The 20777-nt window shown below is 52.2% G+C and overlaps 1 protein-coding gene across 1 annotated transcript; it reads left to right on the top strand.

The window, feature by feature from the left end:
* Window positions 1-49: 49 nt before the first annotated feature.
* On the top strand, window positions 50-20372 carry SMG9 (SMG9 nonsense mediated mRNA decay factor). Its single transcript, XM_039866143.1, has 14 exons — window positions 50-288; window positions 3127-3282; window positions 5553-5627; window positions 5717-5981; window positions 6073-6170; window positions 8264-8376; window positions 11339-11450; window positions 13260-13355; window positions 13740-13825; window positions 16278-16384; window positions 17092-17199; window positions 17367-17495; window positions 17729-17873; window positions 19570-20372. Exons 2-14 carry the CDS (start codon window positions 3133-3135, stop codon window positions 19646-19648), a joined length of 1563 nt encoding a protein of 520 aa, XP_039722077.1. The 5' UTR covers window positions 50-288; window positions 3127-3132; the 3' UTR covers window positions 19649-20372.
* Window positions 20373-20777: the final 405 nt, after the last annotated feature.

Genomic DNA, 20777 nt, shown 5'->3' with positions numbered 1-20777 from the left:
GCTCGCTCGGGCGCTCAGGCTCGCGGGACCTGATCTCACGTTGGCCCCGCGATACCTCCTCCTCCTCCTCCTCCTCCTCTTCCTTCGGGCTGGCCTTTTGCGGGTGCCACTTCCGGGGTGCCCAGATCGGTTCTGGAGTGACCGGGCCTGCTCGCTCCCTCTCTCCCCCACGGTCCTGGACCCCAGACACCATTTACAGGCGAGTGGCTGGTGGCAGAATCTCCCCGCCCCGCACCTGTCACGGAGAGCGCGCGCCGCGCCCCAGAAGCCAATCAGCAGCCGCCTTAGGTAAGGGGCACGCGCGCTCGCGGGCCCGCCCCTTCTTGACCGTTAAACTGTCGCTCGGACGCCGGTGGTGTGCGGAATTGAGTAGGGGGCCGAGATTAGTCCTTTAAGTTCCGGGTTGGTGGGAGTGTGTTGGGAAGGAGACGTTAACCTGTAAATAGGAACTTCGGTTCTGGGAGACCCTCATAGAAGGCCTGTAAACCGACCATAAATACTGCAGACGCCTCTCTAATACCTTGTCAAGAGAAACTTGAATTCTGGAAATACCCTCTCAGAGGGCCTACAAAAAGGCTCTTAAATACTGGGGATGTACTCCAAATTCCTCCAAATACTGTAAATGGAAACTTAAGTCGTGGCAGGCCTAGATGCCCAATTACAGGGAAATCCCACATAGGAGCCTTAAGTGCTAGTTTAAGTGCTAGAGAGTCCTTGGAAAAATGTGCAAATAAACTCCACTTCTGGGGTGGGGGAATGGCTCATTAGGGTGGGCGTAAATATGGAATTAGGAATGGAGAGTCTCCTCATATCGTTTGCAAATAGACACTTAGGTTCTGGGAGATTGCCAAAAGGGGTGTGTTAATAGATGCTTAAGTACTGAGAAGGTGTCCCAAAGAAATGTGTAATTAGATTCAATTTCTGGGAGGTCACCGTAAGAGTCCCGTAAATAGACACTTGAGTAAACTGGCTTTATAGGTTTTGGGGGAATCTCCAAAGGAGCCTGGAAACAACATTGGGGGGCCCAAAATTGCATGTAGGTGGACTCTTATTCTGAAGAGCACCCCATAGCTCTGTTATACTGTGGATTTCCCAGAATACCATGCAAATGGACCCTTAGTTGCATGGGAACAGGGGTCCTCACAGGTTTATGAACGGATACTGTGGATTTCCCAGAATACCATGCAAGTGGACCCTTACTTGCATGGGAAGAGGGGTCCTCACAGGTTTATGAACGGTTTAGTGCTGGGGCAGAATCCTCATGGAGGCGTGAAAACAGACACTTGAGCACTGCTGAGGTCTTCAGGATAATGTGTCAACGGACACTTAGGACACTTAATTGCAAGGAGCGGACACTTAATTGCAAGGAGCCGAAGGAGGGAGTTCCAAGTACTGAGGGGGAATCTCCAACGGAGACTGTAAACAGTCATTTAAGTGCTGAATGAGTCATTTTCATAAGCATCTGTAAACAAGCCTTGTCCTCCTCTGAGTAGGCAATCTTCAACCCAGTTTGTGCCTGGAGTAGGGGTCATGTACACCAGTGAGAGAAGAGCTAGACAACCCCCTGCTTAGCAAAATTATTCCTGCATCCTCTAAACCAGTGGTCTCCAACATTTTTGGTACCAGAGACCGATGCTCCTGTGAAAATCTAATGCCTGATGATCTGAAGTGGAGCTGAGGCAGTGATGTTGGTGCTGGAGAGCAGCTGCAAAGGCTGCAAATATTTGCTCGCTAGCCCTCACTGTGTGGCCCAGTTCCTAACAGGCCACAGATGGTACTAGTCCATGGCCTGAGTTTTGGGGACCTCTGCTGTAAACATACCTCGGTTCTAGAAAAAGGGTCTTGCAGAGACCTATTAATGTCATGTACTAGAATGGGCTTGGGGGGGATTCACGGAATGATTTTAACAAGCATTTAAGAGCTAGCTAAACAAGAGTCAGGAAACTTTTTCTGTAAGGGGCCAGGGAGTAATTACTTTTGACTCTGCGAGCCATATTGTCTCTGTCTCAACTACTCAGCTCACCATTGAATCAAGAAGGCAGCATAGACAATGTGTAAATTGGTGGCTGTGTTCAAATAAAACTTTATTTGTAAAAAGAAGGCAGATCAGATTTGGTCCTTTGGTTGTAGTTTGCCAACCTGACCTTTGAGCCGCATGGCAGATGGCCTTATAATCCTGCTAACAGAAAGATAAATACTCAAGAGACTTTCCTAGAATGATGTGTAAACAGCTGAGGGAACTTCCTAGGGACCTGTTAACAGATACTTAGTTGATAGTGAGTGGGGCATGTAGGTAGCCGTACATTTTATAACCTCTTAAACACTGGTAAGACCTTGGAGTGTAATGGATCGCAAACCATCAGGAATGGAAGATAAACAGACACTGAAATTTAGAGGGACACCACATGAAAATAGGCCCTCGAATGCTGGAGCCCCACCCAAACATATGCCAGTAATGGGTAATCGGAAGAGGGGTTGTCTCACTGTTACTGATTTGTAAGAAAATGCCTTGCTGCATTTTGGGAAAGAGAATGTCCCATTCTTATGTGACCCAGCCCCTATGAATTATCTTGGAACAGTTTATAATGGGCAACAGTTTCGGCTACAAGTAGAAGTGTGTTTGTTTCTCACTGCATCTAGGGGTAGGCAATTCAAGGTTAATAGGGGACCCCTGAACCTTGTATCTTGTTCTACCATGCCTGCCTTCCATTAAGTTCCTTCACAGCCCAAGATGGCTGCTTGGGATCCAGCCTCCACACCCACATTCCTTCCAGCCAGGAGGAGGAAGGGGCAAAAGACATGTGCCAGTGTCCGTGAAGGAAAGTTTCTGAAAGCTGCCAGAACACGCTTCTGATGTTATACCATTGGCCAGAAAGAACTTGGTCACATGAGCACACCTAACTGCAAACTAGGCTGAGCAGTGTATTCTAGATAGTCATGTACCCAGAACTTAGGGCTTTATATTTTTAGAAGAAGTGGAGAATGGATGTTGGAAGCAGCTGGCAGTCACTGTCTCAGCTACAGAGCTCTCTTGAAAGGAAGTGCCTTAGAATCTGGGATGTACCAAGTAGAGTGAGGAGAGACTCTCTTTACCCTGGAATCAAACTGACCTCTTTCCATCTCTAGGTGACCATGTCTGAGTCTGGTCACAGTCAGCCTGGGCTCTATGGGATAGAGAGGCGGCGACGGTGGAAGGAGCCTGGCCCTGGCGGCCCCCAGAACCTCTCTGGGCCTGGAGGTCGGGAGAGGGACTACATTGCACCATGGGAAAGAGAGAGACGGGTGAGTTTCTAGTCCCAATGGCAGCACTCATGTATCTACTCATTCCACAAGTGTTCATTGAGCACCTTCCATGTGCTAGATGCTAATCTAGATGCTGGGGATATATCTGTGAACAAAACTGAGTGCCCTGAGGGAGTAAGAGCATAGAGAGCGATACAGGGAGTTGTCTTAGATGAGGTGGCCAGAGAAGGCCTCTCTGAAGAGGTGACTTTTGAGCAGAGATATGAATGAGGTGCGGGAATGAGCCATGACAAAATATGAGTAGAGCTTCCTAGATAGAATAGCTAATGCAGAGACCCTGAGGCCAGTATGGCTGCAGTGGATGGAGACAGAGGGGAAGTGGTAGAAGGATGAGGTCATAGAGGTAACTGGGGCTCTATCATGTAGGACCTCATAGGCCTCGGAAAGAACTTTGGATTTCACTGAATGAAAGTGGCATTGGAGAGTTTGAGCTGAGAGGTGCCATAAGCTCATGTTTTAAAAAGTTGTATCATGTTAACTGTTTCTGTTCATTGAGCAGCATGCAGTTGCTAGCACTGTGCAAAGTGCTTTACATCCTTTGGGTCTTCCTGAACCCTTGCCCTGTGAAGTAAAACCTATGATAGATAGATCTGATTTTTATGAATGAGGAAGCTGAGCCTCAGGGGAAGAGACCTACCCAAAATCAGTAAGCTTTGGGGCCAGGACTCGAACCCAAATCCAGCTAAGCCTCAAGTGTAGCACCATATGCCTGCTGCAGAGAGCATCCTGGACTGAGAATCAGCCTTGTGTGGACCCCGGTCTGACCTCACTCTTCTGTGCTTAGGTGACTTAGCACCAGAACCTGCCACCCCGGTTTTTTTTCTCCAGGGCCCTGCCCACCTCAGCTCTTTGGTGGGGTGGAAGTTAACAGTTGGGACCAGTTTTTGAGCCGTAAAACTATGAACATGAAGAATAATTTATTCACAGCAAGCTGGGCTCTTGTTTCTTCCTTCCTTTGGGTTACACACATGTGAGAACACGGTCTCTCTTCCCCCACACACATTTCTTTACCCCTTCAGCTCCAGTCTCTGAACAAGCAGCTCCCAAATCTCAGCTTTGTCTCTGACTCGGTACGGAGCCCTGGCAGCCTCCTGACTAGCCAGTAGTCATCCTCCATGACCCCTGCTGACCTCAGCATCTTCCGCCATTTCTCCTCCCAGTGTCAGTGATAGCCCATTGGGTCTCATCCTAGACACCCCCCATCTCTCCCTCACCACACGCCAGTCAGGCACCAGTGTGCACATAATGCCTCCTGAATGTATCTCCTGTCCTTCATCTTCTCTCCATCCTCCCAGCCTCGGTCCCAGCTGTCATCTGCTTCTTCCTGGCCCTTCCCACCTGTTGCCCTCACTGGCCCCCTGGAAGCCATAGCCTTTCCTTCTACTCTCACAGCTGTCCTTTCCAGAACACTTTTGTATCATCCTTCTGTTTGTTCTTCACCAGAGGCCAGTGAAGAGCAGGATTTAAATAAGAATCTTCAATATGTGAATGAAGAAACAGACCACTAAGGGGACAAGACACTCCCAAGGTTAATCAAGGAACCAGAGAAAGAACAGGGCTCAAACTCAGGTCTCCCCGCTTTCTCAAGCAGACTGGGAGTGAGTCAGAAGAGGCGCGAAGAGGGCAGGTTATGGAATCAGTCCACGGATCTGGCCAGTGCCAGAGCGGGGCCGAGGAGGGCAGGGCCAGGGTAGCAGGCGTTACTCGCACCTCTCAGGAAATGAGCACCTGCCAGGTGTCAGATGCCACAGGGATAGTTCGTGAGTTGTATCTTCTCTCAGACTCATAGTAGTCTTGTGAGGAAGGAATTTTCATCCCCACTCACCAGGCGAGGAAGCAGGTATGAGTGAGGATAGTTCCTTATCCAGATTCACATAGCAGGAGGCTGGCGGGTGGGAACCGAGGTCCACCTGGCTCCAGAGCCCTTGCTCCTTTTCCCTGGGCTTGTTGTCTGGCAGGGATGGCTGAGCAGAGCGGTTGACAGCAAGGTTCTAGAGCCAGGTTGTCTAGGGTCAAATTCCAGCCCCGTTGCTTTTTGGCTGTGTGACCTTGGGCGAGCCAGTGAACCTCTCTTAATTTCTTCCTTTGTAAAGTGGAGATAATAATAGTATCTATCTCATAGGGCTGTTGGTAGAACCAAGGGAGTTAATATATGAAGGCATTTCCATTAGTACGTGGCACAGAAAGGCCCTCTGGAGTGGTGTGGGGGCATGGGGGACTTCCTGGGTAACCGCCCTCCCTCACCACAGGATGGCAGCGAGGAGACCAGTGCATCCGTCATGCAGAAAACCCCCATCATTCTCTCAAAACCTCCAGCAGAGCGGGTGAGCAGGGAAGACTGCGGAAGGGGAGGCTGGGAGCAGTTAGGGCATGGATCTCTCTCTTTCTGACTGGAACCTTCTCACTCCCATAGTCAAAGCAGCCACCGCCTCTAGCAGCCCCCACTGCCCCACCTGCTCCGGCTCCTCTTGAGAAGCCCATCGTCCTCATGAAACCACGAGAGGAGGGGAAAGGGCCCGCGGCCACAACAAATGCCTCAACCCCTGAGGGCACTGCCCCACCACCCCCTGCGGCCCCTGTGCCACCCAAGGGGGAGAAGGAGGGGCAGAGACCCACGCAGCCTGTGTACCAGATCCAGAACCGGGGCATGGGCACTGCTGCGCCGGCGGCCGTGGACCGTGAGTAGGGGCTGAGCAGAACCCGGTTGGGAGCTGGAGCCCCTCACACAGTTCCTCACCGTGTCCTCCGCCTCCTGCTTTGTGTTTTCAGCTGTCGTGGGCCAGGCCAAACTGCTGCCCCCAGAGCGCATGAAGCACAGTATTAAGTTGGTGGATGACCAGATGAATTGGTGCGACAGTGCCATCGAGGTACTGAGGGGGAAGGGGTCTGTCCCTGCTTAAGCTTCCCCAGGTTCCACACCCTTGCCTCCTCCACCCCTAGCTTCAGACCAGACAGCTTCCAGGCAGTGGCGGCAGCGAGAGGGAACGGATCCGAAAGCTCTCACCGGCCAGGGCAGTTTCAGTAGCTTCACTAGCTCAGCTGTACTGGTTAGTAAAGTACCGAGCTGCTTCGATAGTGTTGGCTGAGAGGTACTCCCGCTACCAGCTAGATGCACAGGGGTCTCCTGCACCATCCCTGAGCAGGGCAGCCTCCTGGACGCTGCTTCAGTCCCCCTTCTAATTGATGGGAACCCATGCTGTGCCAATGTTAACTAGTTTGAATGTCACTCCTCAAAGGGACCCCTTCCATCCCAGCAGCCCCTGCTCTAGCTCAGATTGCCCATTCCGGGACTGTCATATCTACTTCTGGTCTCCATTTTCTGTCTTCTGCTGCTTCCCCACCCCCAGCCCCTGTGGCCTGTCTGATCACACTCAAATTCACCCTGATATGTCTCTTCCTTCCCTAGTAGCTTAGGCTTGTTAGGACAGCATGCCAGGCCCATCTGTTACCTGGCTCTGCTGACTCTGTTCTCTCCTACGCTGGTATCAACTGAGAACTTAAATAAAACAAAGGAGCCGGTGTCTAGGCCCTACCCTTCAGCACTGTTGAGCAGAACCGTGAGCTGATAAAGGCTTTCTGTGTTTGTGTTCCCTAGTGTGGGAGCCACTGTCCCCGTGTGTGGCTGTTGAGCTCTTATCCACATATTTCAGTGTGTGGCTAGTATAACTGAGGAATTGGATTTTTAATTTTATTTAATTTTAATTAAATAGGCACATGTGGTCATTGGCTGCCATGTTGAACAGGGCTCACCCTCGATCTGCTCTGATAGGTCTAGAGTTAGGCTCAGCGTTAGCATGTTTTTAAAAGCTCTCCAGGTGATTCTAAGGGGCAGCAGCCACAGTTGAAGACACACAGTAAGTCCTCAGTGTTATCGAGGGGTTCTTGGAAACTGACTTTAAACAGAATGACATATAACAAAACCAGTTGTCCTTCCTGTAGGCTAATTGATAGAAACAAGAGTTAAGTTTCTACAACATATTTTTGGTCATAAAAATATTGCCAAACTTCTGAATAAAGATCCAAAACGCTTCTAATATTAAACATTGAAATAAGTGTGAGCTATACATACATTTAAGAAAGATTAGTAAAAACAAGTCAGGTAATTATTTTCCAACCCACTTATTTCACTTCAGTGTGGCGGGTGGCCGGAGCCTATTCCTGCAGCTCAGGGCCAAGGTGGGAGGGCAACCTGGACCGTACGCCCTTCTACCGCAAAGCCACTCACGCCCACACTCACTCAGACTGGGACAGTGGAGATGTGCGAGGAAACCAGAGTCCCTGGGAAAACCCACACAGACCGTGGTCCTGGCTGGGAAGCAATTTTTCTTTCTCATCAACCTTATAACAGAATGACATTTTTCAAGGACCTGCTGTATCTGGTTTCCTTGAGGAATATCTCGTACGCCCCCTTCTGGCGAAAGTCAGCAGAGCTGGTGGCCCAGAGGTGAAGGTCTCAGGAATTTCTAGGACTCAGATCCCACAGAGAAGAGCCCGGATGGACTGATTCCCCCTTCCTGCACACCGCTCCCTTTCTCATGCTTCCCAAGTTTTCCCAGCCTGTCTGGAGCAGAGAGCCTCCAGCAGTTAGCTCCAGTAGCCCTCGGCTACCCAATCCTGTCCTCTTCAGCCTGTTCCTTCGTTCCTGTGCCTCTTCCCCAAAGTCAAGCTTTCCTTTTTCCCACCTCTTTCCAGCCAAACTGACTCCTATTACCTCTTTTCTGCTTTGGAACTCTCACAGATGCTGTTCTTTGTGTCCAGAACATTTCACACACCCCACCCCACCCCACCACACACACACACACACACACACAAAATCCCTTTGCCCAGTTGAAGGCAAGAATTTTTCTTCAAATCTGACAAAGTGGGTGGGCAAGCCTCAGAAGTCTGGGGCCCCCTCCTGTCATTCTCACTCTAGCAGCTGACAGATTCATGAGGGCCGCATTCCTGTGTCTTCCCACAGTACCTGTTGGATCAGACCGATGTGTTGGTGGTTGGTGTCCTGGGCCTCCAGGGGACAGGCAAGTCCATGGTCATGTCACTGTTGTCAGCCAACACTCCTGAGGAGGACCAGAGGTGAGGGGGCACGAGGTACGGGCGTGGGACGCCAGGAGGGAGGTGGGCACCACCTGAGGCAGGAGGGCGGGCCTGGGTGGTGTAGTGCTGTTACCAGAGGATGTTGGGCGGTTGCTTCCCCTCACCTCACCCCTCAGCTGAGGTTGGCCTCAGTGTCTTCATCAGATGAGAATGATTTGGGGCTGGACTTAAGTCTTTGTGTAGCTGCAAGGTGACCAGTCCTGTTCCTCCCTCCCTTCCTGCCTCGCCCCGGGAAATGGTACAGAGCCCAGCCAGGAAATGGGATGATGTACTCATTCGCCTTTGGTGTCAGCCCTGCCACTCACCAGCTGGTTGACCTTGGGCAGGTCACTTTACCTCCCAGTATCTCACTTCCTCATCTGTAAAGTGGGTTTTAGGAGGATGGAGTAAGATCAGAGAGCCTGGCACAGAGCAAGTGCTCACGGGGTATAGATGATGTGGCCTGCAAAACAGAGTGGGGACAGAGACCCGGATATAGGCCCCGGGTCCTAGACCCGCCTCAGTCCTGCATTCTTGAGTAAGGACAGGGTGTGATCGTGAGGATACAGGATGAAGTTCCAGGAGAGGATTTGGGACAGGGAGCTTAAGTACTAGGGTCCAAAACTGAGGGAAGAGAAGGAAAAGGGAGGAAGGTAGGGATTAGGGAGTAGGGGACATACACAGGCTAAGGAAGACTCGAAATGGAGGAGAAGGAGTAGTAGCCACTGGGGGTTGTCTCAAAAATTAAGATGTTATTTTTTTATGAAGCAGGTGATATCAGGGGGTCCATGAACCCCCTAACAGTATGTGCAAAATCTGCATTCCTGCAATCAGGCATTCCTTTCAAGGCAAGTGTCCTTAGTTGCCACCAGATCTCTGGGGGCCAATACAGACCCATAATGGGTTAAGAACCACTGTCGTGAGAACATAACATCCACTGGACCTGGAGCTGCAGGGTTCTCTCTGCCTCCCGATAGCCCCACCTTCTCTCTCCACTCACTCATGATTTCAGCTCGACCTGACCCAGCTCTAGAACACCTCCTGCCCTGGGGCAGTGCCCTTTCCACCTCAGCTCCCACCCACAACTAGCAAAATGTCCCGCGGCCCTCTGTTCACATTCCCGGGCCAGAATCCTAGCGACCTAGCTTGTCTTTTTGAGCCATGCGAGTCTGTGGACTTTGGCACCAACTCTCGTCGTCAGGTCTCATAAGCTTTACCTCCTAATTGTCTTTAGAATTCATCTGCTTCTCTCCCCTACTCCCATGTGCCTGGTCCAGGTCACTAGCATCTCCCTGGAGAGTGCCAGGAGCCTCCTGACTGCGCTCTCTGCTTTAGTTCAATTCAGCAAGTGTTTATTAAGTGCTTACGATGTGTCTGGCACTGTTCTGGGTGCTGGGGATACAAGAGTAAATCTTTGTCCTCATGGGCCTTACGTTTTGGATGGAGATGGCACGTTAGATGATAACGTGGAAGGGATGGTGGGGTGCAGCATGGGGCTGATCACAGTTTGGAGTCACGTGGTCGGGGACTGGAAGAAGGGGGAACACTCCAGTTGTGGCAGGCGCAAACCTCTGAGGTGGGAGCTTGCCGGGGGTGGGGCGGGGGGGTGGGTTGTGCAGAGTGGCATGGAAGCCACGGAGCTGGAGCAGAGTGACCAAAGAGTCGTAGGCAATCAGGTCAGAGGCAGAGGGAGGCCCCTGTGCTGGGCCTGGAGGTCATTGTCTGCTCTTCCAACCCCACAGCCCTTGCCACATGGCAGCAAGGGGGGGACCTGCCAGAGCAGAGCCTGTCCTGTCGCCCTCCACTCAGTCTCTTCAGAGCTTCTATGGGCCGACGCCCCAGCCCCTCGCCGAGCCCCCCAGGGCCCGCGTGCCCTCTTCCTGCCCCCAGCCCTCATTCTCTCTGCTCTCGCCACACTGGCCTTTGCTTCCATCCTCCACCCCACCTCCCGTTTAACTCAATTAAAGTCTTAATTAAAACTCCTTTTCCTCTCCCACCCTCAGCATCATTTGCCTCCTGGGGCAGCCCTCCACAGCTCCACCAACGGACTTGTCCCCACTCTGAGCACTGCTTGTCTCTTCCTCACACCCGCAGCTGCTGATGTCTTGATCTGTAAGCTGGAGCAGGAGCCACATGGAAGCGGACACTGTCCTGTTCACTGCTGCGTCCTGGGCTCTGGCACTTAGTGGGTCTTGAGTACAGGAGTTAAGTGGGAGGATGCCTGCTCTGTCAGATGACATCCCAGCTCTCTGGGGCTGGGAGTTACTGCTGAGAGATAGAGTTCATTATCCTGATTTTACAGGTTGAAAGAGAAAATCGCTTTGTCCAAAGTCACAGAGTGACCAAGTTGAGCTCAGTGGTTTAGGGCTGAGGCTTGGCTCTCATATCCCCGGCATCCAGAACTGGGGGAGATGAAGGAGACTTGCCCGACAGGAAGAACTGGGGACCAAGACACCGAACGGCCTCCTGCTGTGGGGCGGGAGAATTCTCGGCGCCGTGTCTTCTATGCCTGGCAGGTAGCGGGCCCACTCGGTGATTCATGGCTGACAGTCACACATCACTGCGCATCAGGCACTCTTCCAAGGGCTTTACACGTGTTAGCCTCACAGTGAATAGAAGAGGTTTGAGACTATCACTACCCCATTTTACAGATGAGGAAACCAAGGCAAAAGAGATCGGGAAGCTGCCTAAAGCCACACAGCCTGGAGGAGGCAGAGCTGGGCTGGGCACCCCAGCAGTCGGACAGCCGCCGCTCCTAAGCACCTTAGTCTGTTGACTTCGTTAAACAAGTTAACACATCTGCTTATGAGTGGGGGTGAAATCCTGTGGTATAAAATATGGCCCCCCAGACAGCAGGCTCTGGGCAGGCAGGGAACCCCTCCTCACACGCCCATCTCACGGGTCACACGAGGCGTCCAAGGCCGGGATCCAAACTCTAATATACCTACCTGCTCCCACCCAGGGCATATGTTTTCCGGGCCCAGAGCGCCGAAATGAAGGAGCGAGGGGGCAACCAGACCAGTGGCATCGACTTCTTCATTACCCAAGAACGGATTGTTTTCCTGGACACACAGGTGCCAACCTCCACTTGCCCCTCCTGCCGTGTGCCACACTCAGCTCCATCCCAGAATACTTTTAAGCCAGAAGCCAAGCCACGGACATGCTAGGTGCCCTTGGGCAAGTTATGTCTTCTCTTGGCCCTTAGTCTCTTGTCAGATTTTGCCCCTTCCCCTCTCACCCTTCATGTCCACAGTAGCCTAAAGGGTCTCTAGTAGAGTGGTTAAAAGGGCCCCGGAATTGGGGTGTCTGTGTCCAGATCCTGCCTTTAATTCTTACCGGCTGGGTGACTTTGAGGAGATTTTAACACCCCCTCAGACCTCAGTTACTTTGTAAGTGGGGGTGATAAATGTACTCAGCCTCATGATTCTTGCAAGGATTCAGTGGAACCATCTGGGCACAGTGCTTGTCCCAGGACCTGCCACGTGGTTAACATTCAGGTTCATCACTGTTGCCACTAGCCATCTGTCATGCGTTTGACTGGCGGCTTTCCTCAGCTTCTCCCTCGCTCTTAAGCTGAATCCCTGTTCCTTAGCCCGCTTGCCTCCTTCAGACTCTGTAGCCTCCCCGCTCTGGCATAGAGACCAGCCCGCCACACACGCCACAGGCCTCGCCGTGGTGTCTGTCCCATCTGAGCTTCCCACATCCTGTTCCCTTTACCTGAGACCACCCACGAGGTGTGCGATCTTGGCCAAGTTATTTAACAATGCCATTCCTCACTTTTCTTACAAAGGAAAATAGTGTCGCCCCCTTTTTAGGGTTTTTGTGAGGTTTCAGCGAGTTAACGCAAGTGAAGTGCACCCGATATGTACTGCGCGCCCTTAGCTGTCAGTATCCTTATTGTTAGAGCACTCTCTGCCCTTGTCCTTTTGCTTGGCTGACGCCTTCTCCCCGAAGACTCCACTGCGGTGTAGCGTCCTCCCAGAAGCCCCTCGCCCTCTGCACACCCACCAGTGCCGTGTGCACCTCCCATCGCAGCACAGGACGTGTCCCGTGGGTTCTTGTGTGCTGCTCCCCGTCCCCACCTGCCTGGAGCTCACTGAATGTTAGTGTAACGGAGTTCTGGTCACTGTGGGCATTGGTGGCATGGAGAGTAGAAAACCTACAAATGTGGCTGAGACCTGAGTGCCATGCTCTGTGCAGGGACCACGGGAACCTAGAAATGAACTGAACTGTGTGCAGCCTGGGTCAGCAGCCCACGTGGGGCCAGGCAGCAGTTAGAGAAACAAGGCAGAATGGACACTGGCGTTTGGAGTTTTAGAAAGTAAGCAACTGGGAGAGCCTCTCTCAGTCCCACTCAATGCAGTGGGGAGGCGCCATGCTCTCCAGCTGACTTAGCTCCTGAAGTTTTTTAAGAAAAGTTAGATGAGCTCACCACTGATTATTTTATAACCACTGATGTAATTTTTAAATCCACACCAATTTTCACACTAATCGTTGTTTTTGGCCCAAGTAATTATCTTAGCGAAGTTTTGAAAGCATTTGAAACAACTGACAATGAAAAGGGTCTTCAAGAGACGTGATGAGTCACTCAAGTAAACGTTAAATTTTTAGTACTAGGAGATCTCTTCGGGTGTGAGGCACTTTAAAGCAGTGATGCTTTGTGAAGGAGTGGGGGGTAACGTGTCTGCTTTGGAACATTTTTCTTTCGCCCTTGCCGCCTAGCACTGTACTAATTAGAAACTGCCTGCTTATGTTTCTGGCATTATTTTGTCTCGAGAGAGGCGATGTGTTTGCCTTCAGTCTGTGGGACTTGGGTAGCCATGACCCCTAGGGCCCTGAACCCCCAGCCCTTCCCTGACAGCATCTTCTCTTCCTTGCTCTAGCCCATCCTGAGCCCCTCCATCTTGGACCACCTCATCAACAACGACCGCAAGCTGCCTCCAGAGTACAACCTTCCCCACACGTACGTCGAGATGCAGGTGAGGTCTCGCCCTGCCCCGCGAGGTCCATGATGGGGAGCTGGATGTGGGTCGACCTAGTTTCTGCTTCATCAGAGCCCTGGCCTCCCCAAGAGCTATAGAAAGAGGACAACATAGAGGTCACATCTGGCTCTGCCCCTCAGAAAAGTGCCCTCTCCCTTCAAGCCTCAGTATCTGCCTATATAAAACGGGGGTGATCGTTCCTACTTTGCCCAATTTACGGATGGCCCGTGAGGGAAGTGCTAGCACAGTCTGGGCACACAGTAGGTGCTTAAAGGCCCTAAAGTGCTTACCCTGCCGCCCCCTCTGCTGAGTTCTGGGATCAGGGGTCGCTGCCAAGAGAGTGCTCCTTCACCTCTGCCGTCCCTTCCCACCTGCCCTCAGTCACTGCAGATTGCTGCTTTCCTGTTCACGGTCTGCCATGTGGTGATCGTCGTCCAGGACTGGTTCACTGACCTCAGTCTGTACAGGTGAGGAGCTGGGGGCGGGACGGCCGGGCACGAGACGGGGCCCGGAGACCAAGCCGCTTGACTAGGTCTCACAAGTTCAACACAGCAGCGACAAGGACCCTTTTTAAAATGCAAATTGGAGTGGGTTTTCGCCATCTAACCCTCCCTCAAAACACACACACACACACACACACTGATAACCCTCCAGTGACTTTACACATCACTCATTAAAACCCACATCCGTCCTGTGCATGGCTTATGAGGTCCTACACGATACAGCCCATCACCTCACTGACCTCTCCCACTGCTTTCCCTCCATGGAAGCCCAGGTGACCTCGTGTTTGTTCTCCCTGTAGCCTAGGCCCTCTGCGCCCCTCCTCCCTCAGCCACGACCACTCTTCCCGCAGATCTTCTCAGACTCCCTCCCTTGTGGCCTTCATTCAGGTCAACCTCAGTTCTTCCCTGACCTTCTCACCTAACACTCCAGCCCCCCACCCCTTTCTCTGCTGTGTTTGCTTCGTTGCACTTCTTACTCCCTAACAGAATAGGCTACGTGTCTTTATGGTCTGTCTCCCCATTAGAATGTAAGCTCCAGGAGAACAGTCCCCAGTGCCTGGCACAGGGTAGATATTTAATATGAATTTATCGAATGAATAATATAAGGAGCTGGCTTGTGTGGTCCTTAGAGTATCATCCATCTCCTCCAGGTGTGTGCACCATGCCGTTGGTACCCTGGCAGGTAGGAAAAGCGGGGAGTCAGGATCTGGCAGGAGTCCTGCCTGAAGCAGCTGGAGGCTCCAGAAATGCCCCCTGACAGGACTGGCTCAGAACCTGTAGCCACAAGGGTTCCTCTTGACCTCAAGCCCCAGGAGATAGCTATGGGGAGGCCAGAAGCCTCGGGACAGGGCCCGGGCTGCAGGAAGGAATGGGAGCTCACGGGGAGGAGGGTGCTGAGCTGTAGGAAGTCAGACAGCCTTGGGTTTGACTTCCAGCTCATTGGCAAGTGGCTTTTTCCAGCTCCACACAGGCAAAATGTTTTAGGCAGATTGAGTTAAAAGAATTTAAATCATTTAGCACAGTGCCTGGTACATACTAAACAATCGATAAAGGGGAGCTTACTGTTTGCATTAGGAGCCCTGGGCATGGGGGTGAGCTGTGGGCCTGGCCAACAGTAAGAAAAGGCTCGCTGGGAAGCTGGCTGTTATGACCAGAGCTGAGTGACCTAATCCTGAAACCTCTCTCTTACCACCATTGTCCCTTGGAATTCAGTCACATGACACATGCTTTGACCATTTATATATGCCATTCACTGTTCAGGGCACTGGGATACAGGTGTGAACAAAACATAAAAAAGACTGCCCTGTGGCATATATGTTCTGGTGGGGCTGTGGGCTCAGGGGCTGGTAGGTGACAGAGCCTTTGTCTTTAAGCCAGAGTCTACAGGTAGGCCTCTCAGAGTAGGTGAACCCCTTGAAATTGTGGCCCACATGTTTGTGTGAGTATCTGTGTGGGGAAAATGGCCATCACTTTAATCAGACCCCATTATCCCTTATCTCAGTTAACAGATTAACAGTATTTACATGTTTGGAAAAGTTATCTAAAAGAAGCATAAACTGAAAACATATCCACACAAAAACCTGCACACAGATGTTCATAGCAGCTTTATTTATAATTGTCAAAACTTAGAGCAACCAAGATGGCCTTCGGTAGGTGACTGGGTAAATAAACTGTGGTCCATCCAGACAGTGGGATGTTATCGAAGCTAAAAAGAAATGAGCTACCAAACCATGAAAAGGCAGGGAGGCTCCTTAAGTGCATTTTATTAAGTGAAAGAAGCCAATCTGAAAAAGCTGGGTACTGTATGATTCCACCTCTAGAAAACTTTCTAGATGACTTTCTAGAAAAGGCAAAACTATAGGGACGGTAAAAACGTCAGTGGTTGCTGGGGTAAAGGGGTGGATGGGATGAACTGGCAGAGCACAGAGGATTTTAGGGCAGCAAAACTACTCCGATAATATAACAGCGGGTATGTGTCACATGCGTCAGAGCCCATAGGATAGACACCACCAAGAGTGAACCGTAACGCGAACCACAGACTTCAGGCGCTGATGGTGTGTCGTGTAGCTTCACAGGGATGTCGCTAGTGGAGGAGTTCGGGACGTGGAGGGGGTCTGTGGGAAATGTTTGTACTTTTCTACTCAGTTTTTAAACTGCTCTAAAAATATATTTTTTAAAAAAAATAGCAGAAACTCATTTAAAATGTGTACAGTTGGCGTTAGTCAATGGATTAGTGTCTGAGAAGGTTGTCTCTGAATTTCCTAAAATTGAATGAGAAATGCGGTGTATGCATGGCATTTTTCTGGCCGTGGCCATAGCTTTCATCAGATCCTCAATGAGTGCGTCCCCCTTCCCTGGCTATGGGATATGGGGTGCCAAAGCCAGACCATCAATCAACCTCACCCCAAATCCCAAGGTTCCTCCAGACTGCAGAGATGGTGAAGCCCTCCACCCCGTCCCCCAGCCATGAGTCCACCAGCTCATCAGGCTCCGACGAAGGCACCGAGTACTACCCGCACCTGGGTGAGAGGCTTTCTGGGGCCCGAGGGGCGGGCAGAAGGGAGAAAAGGGCAAACGGCAGGACATGCTGAGGAAGCGGGGAACTGGGAGGAGGGAGGGAAGCCACCGAGCATTAGCTGCTCCTCCCTTAAGGGTCCCGCTGCCGTGATCCCACCCTAGCCACTGAGGGTGTGACCCCGAGTCCGGGTTGGCTCCTTGATCAGAATGGAAGCCTCTTGGGGACAGGACTCAAGTCCTCTTGTTTCTGGGTCCCTGGCATCTCCCAGTGTGGGGCTCAGGGGTAAGAGTTGAATCGACCCAAGTGGCCCCACACAGCCCCTGCGCCCTCCTGAGGCCCTATGCGTCCCTCTCACATGCCACTCCTTCGCCTGCTCTGTCCTTGCTCTGCCCTACTTGACACCCTGCTCTTCTACAAAGATCTACTTCTGTGACACCCCAGGCAGGGTCTTGACTACTTCTCTGGCCTTGCCAAGGCCCTGCCACCACTTTCTCACTCCTGATCACGTGGCTGCCTTCTTCTGTCTTTTCTGTCTTTGTGGGCAGAAACCAGGTCTGACTCACCTCTGGGTCTCTAGTCACCCAGCACAGGGTCTGGTGCTAAAGTGCCATTACATGCCACAGAAGTATTTACGAGTGATCCAAACTCAGGGGTGAGAGTGAGGGGTCCGCGTGGCCAGGCCTCACAGGGCCGCATCTCCCGTCCGCCCCAGTCTTCCTGCAGAACAAAGCTCGCCGAGAGGACTTCTGTCCTCGGAAGCTGCGGCAGATGCACCTGATGATCGACCAGCTCATGGCCCACTCTCACTTGCGTTATAAGGGTGAGCCACTTGCGTTAGGAGGCCAATGGCCTCCTAACTCCTGATTCAGCCCCATGGCCCATACCCCCACACTAGTCTCCTGAACCCTGCTTGACCATGATACTCTTACCTCCTATCCCCTCCCCCGGCAGCATGGTACCTGCAGGCTGATGGCTTCTCTCCTCCAGGTACTCTGTCCATGTTACAGTGCAACGTCTTCCCTGGGCTGCCCTCCGACTTCCTGGACTCCGAGGTCAACCTGTTCCTGGTGCCCTTCATGGACAGCGAAGCGGAGAGTGAAAACCTGCCAAGAACAGGTATTCAAGGGAATTTGGGCCGTGGGGGGACAGGTGCTTCCTCGGTCTGGAGGTAGACTTGGGCCCACCTTGGTTAGAGGGAGACTCTGGCCTGTCGCCCAGGTGCTAAGACCCTTTCTCAGGAGTTGGGGGGCAGGAAGACCCGGGCTGGGGCTAACCTCAGGTGCTGCTGGAAGCCCAGGGTGCTGCTTCATTAGGAAGATGTCCCTTTATCCCCCACCTCAACTTTCCAGGACCCAGTTCCAGCCCCCTCTTCTCCCTGCTCCCCGGGTACCGCGGCCACCCCAGTTTCCAGTCGTTGGTGAGCAAGCTCCGGAGCCAGGTGATGTCCATGGCCCGGCCACAGCTGTCACACACAATCCTCACTGAGAAGAACTGGTAAGAGCTCTTGGCAGAGGAGGTCAGTGTGAGGTGTGTGTCCCCTACTTCTGGTTAAGACGGAAGGAGGTTCCCTGAGATCTCTCCACATTGAGTTGCCTTTTCTGGAACACCGACGATTGCTGCCATCTTGTAAGCACCTCTTCTGTGCCAGGCAATGTATTGTTTCATGTGATTTTTTTTTTTCCCAGGATTAAGTTAAAATTAGGATCAGGGTTAGGGTTAGGGTTAGGGTTTAGGGTGAAGTTAAGGATTAGGTTTAGCGGTTAGGTTAGAGTTAGCTTTAGAGCTAACATTAGGGTTATTGAGGATTTAGGATTAAGGTTACGGTGTTAGGCTTAGGGTTGGGGTGTAAGGTTTAGGGTTAGGCAGTTAGGGTTAGAGTTGGAGAGAGTTAGATGGGTCAGAGAGTTAGGGTAGGAGTATTCGGGTTAGGGTTAGAATGTTAGGGTTGAGGGTGCAGCGAAGGTTAGGGTTAAGATTTAAAAGTTAAGTTTAAAGTTAGGGTCATGATTATAAAGTTGGCCTAGGGTTAGGTTTATTTTTTATTTAATTAAATTTGGGGGGGTTACATTGGTTAATAAGTTTCAGGTGTACCATTCTATGATACATCATCTGTACCTTGCATTGTACGCTCACCACCCAGAGTCTGGACTCCTTCCATCACCATGTATTTGACTCCCTTTGCCCTCTTCATTCTCCTCCATCCCTCCATCCCCCAGCCACCATATTGTTGTTTGTCTGTGATTTTGTTTGTTCATTTATTGCTTTCTGTTTTGTATCCCACATTGTTTTATGTGATTTTGAATCCTCCTAATCAGCCAGTGGAGTGGCTGGTTTTACCAGTGGGGAAATGTAGGCTCAGAGGAAGTGCCGCATAGTCAGGTCACACACCTGTGGTTAAGTGTCATTTGATTGTGAAGAGTAGGACCAGTGAGTCCAAACCTAAAGATTTATTCTGAGGCCACGAGTGCAAAAGCATAGCCTCACAGGAGAGGAAGCTGGAAAGCCATCGGGAACCACAGGAGCTGCTTCCCGGCTCGTCTGGAATGCGCAGTCTCATTGTCCCCCTCCTCCTTTTCCTCCTCCTTTTTCCTCCTCCTTTGCCAGCTGGTTTTCACCCTCCCCAGCCTCGGCTTTACCTGGCTCTGTGTCCAGAGCCCACGGCAAGTCTGCCACAGACCCAGGTCGGCCTCCTCTGATTTCTAAGAGAAACAAACTTGAAAAATAGCTTGGCTTGGCGCAGCAGCCTCTCGCTTGGTTTCCTGGGTCTGTCTGCAGCCAGCTGTGGCCGGGAGGGACAGGAAGTGCACACACAGCAACAGGAAGCCACTCGGGAGACTGCGGGGCAAGGTGGGCTGGAGCTCTGCTCCCCTTGGTGTAACGCAGAGCCCAGTCGGGGAGGGAGAACTGGGGAGGTAGAAGGGTTGTGCAGCTGATCACAAGACTCCGGAAGGAAGTAGAGAGCAAAACGCTCCCTGCAAAGGCCAAGGCTGAGGGGAGCGGGAAGAAGCTTTGACTTGGAGGTGGGCGCTTGAGGTCTGTGTCCAGGCCCAGGACCTTGAGCTTCGCTTGCTTGCCAGGGGGTGGCAGGGGAATCGAGGCCACCCACCGTCAGTGCAGGCACCCTCCCTGTAGCCCAGTCAAGGGAGTGCTCGTCGCAGGCCATGCTCTGACTGCTGACCCCCTCTCACAGGTTCCACTATGCCGCCCGGATCTGGGACGGGGTGAAGAAGTCCTCCGCCCTGGCAGAGTACAGCCGCCTGCTGGCCTGAGGCCAAGGAGAGGAGTGTCATATAGGGAACCCCCTTCTGGGTCCCCAGGGGATGGCTGGCGGTGGAGAACTTCCGTCCCCACTCCGGCGGGGTGGAGAGTGGCCGCAAGCCTGATGGACAAGGGACCGTGACTTCCTTGCCCAGAGACACGAGGTGTTCAGGACCAGGCCCCCACCCTCAGTGGAGCGTTGTTCAGGTGGTGACTTTGAGATCTCACATCAACCTGGAACGGGCAGCCCCTCCTCAGCCCCCCAGGGGTAGGTGGTGGGCGGGGTCAGAACAGTCGCCAGGAAGCACAGGCTCTCGTTGACCTTCCCCCTGCAGGGACGGGGGCAGCAAGTCCCTCTTCCCCGAGTCTCAGCTCTTCCTTGCAAGGTGGGGCCGGTTCTGGGAGCTCGTTTCTGGGGCAGACCCGGTGATTCCCATAAAAGCAGCTGTGCAAGCCCGTTCCGGTGCCCCTCCCCTCCCCCCCAGCATGCTGTCCCAGAAGCGGGGCAAGTATGGGTCCCAGCCCTTGGCGGGCAGAGTGAAGCCATTGGAGCCTGAGTGAATTTCCCAGCAGACTCATTCAGTATGAGTCATAGAGTCGTCAGAAGCAGATGAAGACCAGTCTCTGCTAAGGAGGAAGCCCCTAGAAAAGGGTGATCTGTTTCCTGGGGTGACATCAAGCCTCCCATCTCTGTGTTATGGAAAATACAGTGCCCTCCTTCGGCTAATGCGGTGACTACACTTGTGTTGTCTGTTCTCAGAGACAGTGCCCGCCTGCCTTGGAGAAATGCCTGGGTGCATGGCCTTGTTTACTATATGGTTAAGAAATAGAACACGACCCTAGTTAATTGCAGTTGGTTAAGTGTGGTGCGTCCCCTTGGTCGAAGCAGGTTCTGTCCTTGCCCAGGTACTCGTACCTGACCCTTACATGATCCCTGCTGTCGGGTACACATGATGGCTTCCCTCCCCTGTAAACCTCAGCTACTCCTGTCTAAAGAAGAGGTCCCCACCTTTTCTTTAAATCCAGAACCTGCCCTCAGTTAATTATACCATACAGTTTGGTCAGTATCCTCATCTCAGTTAAATCGGGTACATGGTCTTAGTGTTTCCGAAAGTTTCCCTCCAAATGGGTGTGGCCACC

This window comes from Pteropus medius, unplaced genomic scaffold, assembly GCF_902729225.1.
Source record: "Pteropus medius unplaced genomic scaffold, Ma_sr-lr_union100, whole genome shotgun sequence".
Lineage (NCBI taxonomy): Eukaryota > Metazoa > Chordata > Mammalia > Chiroptera > Pteropodidae > Pteropus > Pteropus medius.
This window is presented reverse-complemented; position numbering and strand designations above follow the sequence as displayed.